At 34.3% G+C, this 6,000-nt stretch overlaps 1 protein-coding gene across 1 annotated transcript in view; it reads right to left on the minus strand.

Moving 5' to 3' along the window:
- Positions 1–5,356, minus strand: part of LOC127802029 (uncharacterized) — a 77,604-nt gene extending 72,248 nt beyond the window's left edge. Inside the window, exons 1-3 of the mRNA XM_052337658.1 lie at positions 5,240–5,356; positions 5,112–5,150; positions 271–302 (exon numbers count right to left, since the gene is read on the minus strand). Of these exons, the coding sequence (XP_052193618.1) occupies positions 271–290 (20 nt within the window). The 5' untranslated portion in view covers positions 291–302; positions 5,112–5,150; positions 5,240–5,356. The remainder of the gene's footprint in view (positions 1–270; positions 303–5,111; positions 5,151–5,239) is intronic.
- Between the last annotated feature and the right edge of the window lie 644 nt (positions 5,357–6,000).

Consider the following 6,000-nt stretch of genomic DNA (forward strand, 5'->3'; position numbering starts at 1 on the left):
TTCGGATCGATCAAGAACTTCCATTTCGGTTTCCTTCTAAAGCGTCCAAAAATGAGGAGGTAGAACTGAGCATAGAGGATGTATAGAATTAGAATCCTGAGGTCCCATTCTGCCCAGAATTTCCTTAGTTCAGCAGGGAAACTGTTCGTTTGAACCCGAAATTCCTCATACGTGTTTACATCCTGGACGAACTTGTAATACTCGGCACGTTCAGAAGGAGAAGATAATGCAGGGCACTTGGGACACTCGGGAGGATACAGGGTGGGATACCTTGGGGTGGTGCTGCACATGGTCTCCCTCTTCTATATATGCTGCAAGGATGGACGAAGAGAGGAAAAAAACATAGCGACATGTACAGAACCAAACTATATTGAATAATAGAATTTTAGTTTGAATATCTCAGATATGAACATGATCCATAATTGTTGTAGATAATATTCACTAATAAGGTAAAGTCATAAATACAAAAAAAAAAAAAGAGGTATCGCATTAGAATTTTTTGAAATCACGAGTGTTCTTTTTGTATTTTAGTTTTTAGTTTTGAATTTATTTTTAATTTTGTGTTTTGTGTTTGCTTTAAGATTTTTAAAAACACATTTTTCTTTTTGTCATTTTAAAAAACTATTTCTCAAAACAGAAATTTGAAAAACGCATTTAGTTTAAAATTTTGAGAAAAATTATTTTATAATATTTCATGCCTAAACCAACCACAATCGTCGCCACTAGCAGTCACCAGCGACCACCGCCGACTGAAGATTTCCGCGATCAGATATTATCATTAAGGCTTAATACATAATTTAGTCCCTGAACTAATAAAAAAAATGGCTTTAAAGATATCAATTAAATTGTGCTCATTGTTCATCCCTGGACAAAATAATTTATACATTTTTAGTCCCTGACTTAACCGACGTTAACTGAGACGTTAACTTTACCACGTCATGCTGCCACGTCACCTATACGTCACTCCTCAGTACTGCCACGTCACCACGGCTTAATGCATTTTTAGTCCCTGGACTAATAAAAAAAATAACTTTAAGGATATCAACTAAATTGTGCTCACTATTCATCATTGGACAAAAAAATTTTATACACTTTTAGTCCCTGACTTAACCGACGTTAACTGAAATGTTAATTTTGGCTCGTCACGCTGCCACATCACTCATAATATCCACATCTATTGTCCATATTTTTATAAAAAAAAAACATCTCCACAGTTGGGCTCCCCGACCACGGCCATGGGGAGGCTGGGTTCCTCGATCCAGCCGTGGCTAGGACCGAGAACCTAATGGTCGGGCGATTGGCCGCCATGGCCGTCAGCTGTTGGGGGTCGGGGAACCCTTGAACCTTGGTCCCCGACCCTTAGTCGTTCCCTGATCACTGGGTTTAGGGTCCTCGACCCCCAATCGTTCCAAGGCGATCGACAATGGCTAAATCGACGATAGGTGCAGAGGCAAGAGTGGTCCAGAAAGAGGGAGAAGGGGGAAAAATGGCTCCCTATGGCCGCTGGCAGCCATGGCTTGGTGTGTGTTGAAGTTGTTTTTTTTTTTTTTATAATAAAAATATGGATAGCAGACGTGAATATTATGAGTGACGTGGTAGTGACGTGACAGCGTGACGAGGCAAAATTAACGTCTAAGTTAACTTTGGTTAAGTTAGGGATTAAAAGTGTATGAAATCCTTAAAACCATTTTCTTTATTAGTCCAGGGACTAAAAAATGCATTAAGCAGTGGTGACGTGGCAGTACTGAATAGTGACATGTAGGTGACGTGGCAGTGTGACGTGGCAAAGTTAATGTCTCAGTTAACATCGGTTAAGTCAAGGACTAAAAGTGTATAAATTATTTTGTCCAGGGATGAACAGTGAGCACAATTTAGTTGATATTCTTAAAGCCATTTTTTTTTATTAGTTCAGGGATTAAATTATGTATTAAGCCTATCATTAAAAACACTAAGCCAAGATGGTAAACATATACAAAAATGAGCCAAATTTAATAGATTGATTTTCATAGATCTAATTTTTAATTTTTGACTAAAACTGAAAACACACTGTTAATCGTCATTGGCCACTGTGGTCGGTGGTTTCTAGAAATCAAAGTCAACCACTCGACACTCTCATCAATATTGACCAACATACCAAAAAACCAACAAGATCCAATGATTGAATATCCGTAGATCTAAACTCAAACTTTCAACCAAAACCTAATTTTTGGACGGGCTAGGTGGAGAGAGGGAGAGAGACAGCAATGGCAAGAGTGACGGTGATGCGAGCGGCAGGGTGGGGGCGACTGGTGTTGGCGGGTTTCTCCCTCACGGTTAAGGCCGACTAAGTGTGGGTGACGACGGTGCAAGCAATTAGTTTAGAATTCTGAGAAAAATTATTTTATGATATAATTCATTACAAGAAAAATCGAATTTAGCGACGGAATTATTCTATCGCTAATTAGTGACGGAATTTCCATCGCTAATTTTTTTAAATATTTTTTTAATTTAACGACGGAATACCTGTCAATAAATTTAGCGACGGAAATCCCGTCACTAAATTTTAATTTTTTTTATTTAAATTTGTTTTATTTTTTAGCGACAGGAGTAAGCCCGTCGCTAAATTTTAATTTTTTTATTTTTTAGCGACGGGGTTGACCCCGTCGCTAAATTTTCATTTTTTATTTAATTTTTTTTTTTTTAGCGACGGGGATGCCCCCGTCGCTAAATTTTTATTTTTTTATTTATTTTTTAGCGACGGGAGTAAGTCCGTCGCTAAATTTTAATTTTTTATTTGATTTTTTTTTTAGCGACGGGGTCAACCCCGTCGCTAAATTTAATTTTTTTTATTTTTTAGCGAATTTGAATTTTTTTATTTAATTTTTTTTTATTTTTTAGCGACCGGGATGGCCCGTCGTTAAATTTAATTTTTTTTTTATTTTTTAACGAATTTGAAATTTTTTATTTCAATTTTTTTGTGTTTTAGGGAGGGGCATACCCCGTCGCTAAATTTAAATTTTTTATTTAATTTATTTTATTTTTTAGCGATAGGTTCAATCCCGTCTCTAAATTTTAAATTTTTTTTTTTTAAGTTTTAGCGACAGGAGTGACCCCGTCGCTAAAATTTAAAAAAATAATAAAAAAATTAAATAAAAAATAAAAATTTATTGACAAGTCACTCCAGTTGCTAAAAATTAAAATAAATAAAATAAAAAATTAAAATTTAGCGACAGGATCAATCCCATCGCTAAAAAATAAAAAAATTAAATAAAAAATTTAAATTTAGCTACGGGGTATTTCTTGTCGCTAAAAATTAAAAAATAAATAAATAAATAAAAATTAATTTAGCCATGGGGTATTTCCCGCCGGTAAAAATTAAAAAAAATTAAATAAAAAAATTAATATTTAGTGATGGGCCAACCCATCGCTAAAAAAAATTTAAATTAAAATTAAAAACTTTTTTTAAACATATCACAATAATTTTTACTAACATTAATATTAGTAAAAATTAATTTTTTAAATATATTAAAATTAAAATCAAAATCAAAACATAATTTTTCACTACTAATATAGTAATTAATAAAGTTTTATTTAAATTAATAACGAAATAAAATTAAAATTAATATTCATTTCCCTTTACTAACATTAAATATTAAAAGTAATATCATTAAATAAGTTAGAGAAATTTTGGTGTATAATATAATTCTGAAATATTTGAAAGAGAATAGTATAAATATATTTTTTATTTATCAATGAACAAGAAGGCTTCTAGATCAGTTGGCTCTTGCGTGAAACTTGGTCATAAGAGGTTGGGGGTTCGAATCTTATTGAGAGCATTAGATAAGCGACGGGTAGAACTCCCGTCGCTGATTCCGTCGCTAAATTTCAGCGACGCCTTTTTTAGCTACGGAAAGGTGCCGTCACTAAATTCGTTGCTAAATTTTTTAGCAACGAAATTTTTCATCACTAAAACGTTGATTTTTTGAAGTGATATTTTATTCTTAAACCAATCACTGCTAGCCGAAGATTTCCATGATCAGAGCTTATCATTAAAAATGTCAAGACAAGGGGGTTAACATACACAAAAATGAGCCAAATTTAACGGATTGATTTTCATAAGTCTAATTTTTAATTTTTGACTAAAACTTAAAAACACATTGTTAATCACCATCGGGTACCATGGTCGGTGTTTTTTGGAAATTAGAGTCAACCACTCGACACTCTTATCAATATTGACCAACATAGCAAAAAATCAGCAAGATTCAATGGTTGAATCTCCATAGATCTAAACTCAAACTTTCAGTCAAACCCAATTTTTGGTCGAGCGAGGTAGAGAGAGAGAGAGAGAGAGAGAGAGAGAGAGAGAGAGAGAGATGGCGATGACGGGAGCGATGACAATGCAAGTGGCGGGGTGGGGGCGACCAACGTTGGCGAATGAGACGACAGGATATGTCGGTGGCAGGTTTCTCTGTCAAGGACGAGGTCGATCGAGTGTGGGCAACGACAATGCAAGTGGTAGCAATGGTGATGTAGATGTGATGACCAAAGCCCCAGCGGTGGTAGCTGCCCGCCTGAAGAATGGAGAGGATGAGGAGATGGTGGAGTAGGTGGTGAGTGTAGAGAAAGAGGGGGGGTCGTTTTCCATGTTTTGGATTTTTTAGCATATTTTGGCTGAAAACACACATATAATATAGTAAACACGTTTTTAGTGTTTAGAAAAATTGAAAACTAAAAATAACTTGAAAATAGCAAAGAAAACAAACCAACAGTTTCATTTTCTACTAACAAGTAAAATGGATTCTTTTACTTGAAAATGAAGTCTAGTAAAACAAAAGTAACTTTACCTGAGGAAATTATGATTTCATTTCTTTACATAATTTACCCATTACAATATTTGGAGATGCTGAAACATTTCCAATTACAATCAGATTACACAAATGAGGAAATGTGATTACTTCTGTTTCAAAATCCAGAAAGCATAATTAATTGTAAAATTCTACTTTCACTGAGAAATTTTTCTCGTTTCATGTTGCTACAGCAAGGAGGAGGGCGTTTTCATTTTAAAATTTCAAAAATTAGGAACAGGATTGTTGCAAAGATATAGATTGCTGTAATCATATATTCATAAATACCTGGCTATGCGAGATGGCTGAAATGAATGAGTGAATCGCCTGAAAAATTCAATAAACTTATACTCCTTAGAACCACACGCGACTCTGAACTTAAACGAAATGCACAGATAGAGAGCTAAGAAGAATACCTCGAAGCAAACCAGAATTGCATCAAAATTCGTGCTTTCAACCACTGCGAAACAAAAGTTGTTAAACAAATCAAGAAACGAACTGCAAATAAGAAAATAATTAGTACCGGGGAAAGGTTTGAGGGGGAGGGAGAGAGAGAGAGAGAGAGCAATAATGTTGTTTATTGCTGGGGAATGTCCTCTATAGACGTGGACTGGAACAATTTATTTCTTCCATTATTTGAACAATCATGAGTAGATATTTAAATTATTTGGAAGAGAAGATGATTGAGATGACGAATGAGGAATGACGAATGATCCCTGACGAGAGCAAGACTACCTAGAAAAGTCTCTAAGATAGATAGGATCCAGAGTGAGTGTAATTTAACGTGAAATACCAATACCACTGCCACTGCCACCGCCTTTTCCTCTCGACTCCGACTATATATGTTGGGAAAATTGCGTTATTTTTCTCAAATTTAACTTCTCCATGTAAAGTATCGTATAAATAAATAATACTTGTACAGATAAATAACATGTGAATAATTGTACCAAAAATTATACTAAAAAAAATTCTAAGAAAAATTGAAAGGGTTACAAGTTTACTTAAAACCTAGAATTCTAAGACAAATTTTTCTTATAAATGCATTCAATAGCACAATATATCACTAATATCACTACAAATATATCCGACAAAAAAACTATTGAATATAGCAATAAATAGAACTCTAGAATTTAACCTAGGTCCTCGAACACCATAAAAAAATACTTCACTATTTTTC

The sequence above is a fragment of the Diospyros lotus genome, chromosome 5, assembly GCF_014633365.1.
Source record: "Diospyros lotus cultivar Yz01 chromosome 5, ASM1463336v1, whole genome shotgun sequence".
Lineage (NCBI taxonomy): Eukaryota > Viridiplantae > Streptophyta > Magnoliopsida > Ericales > Ebenaceae > Diospyros > Diospyros lotus.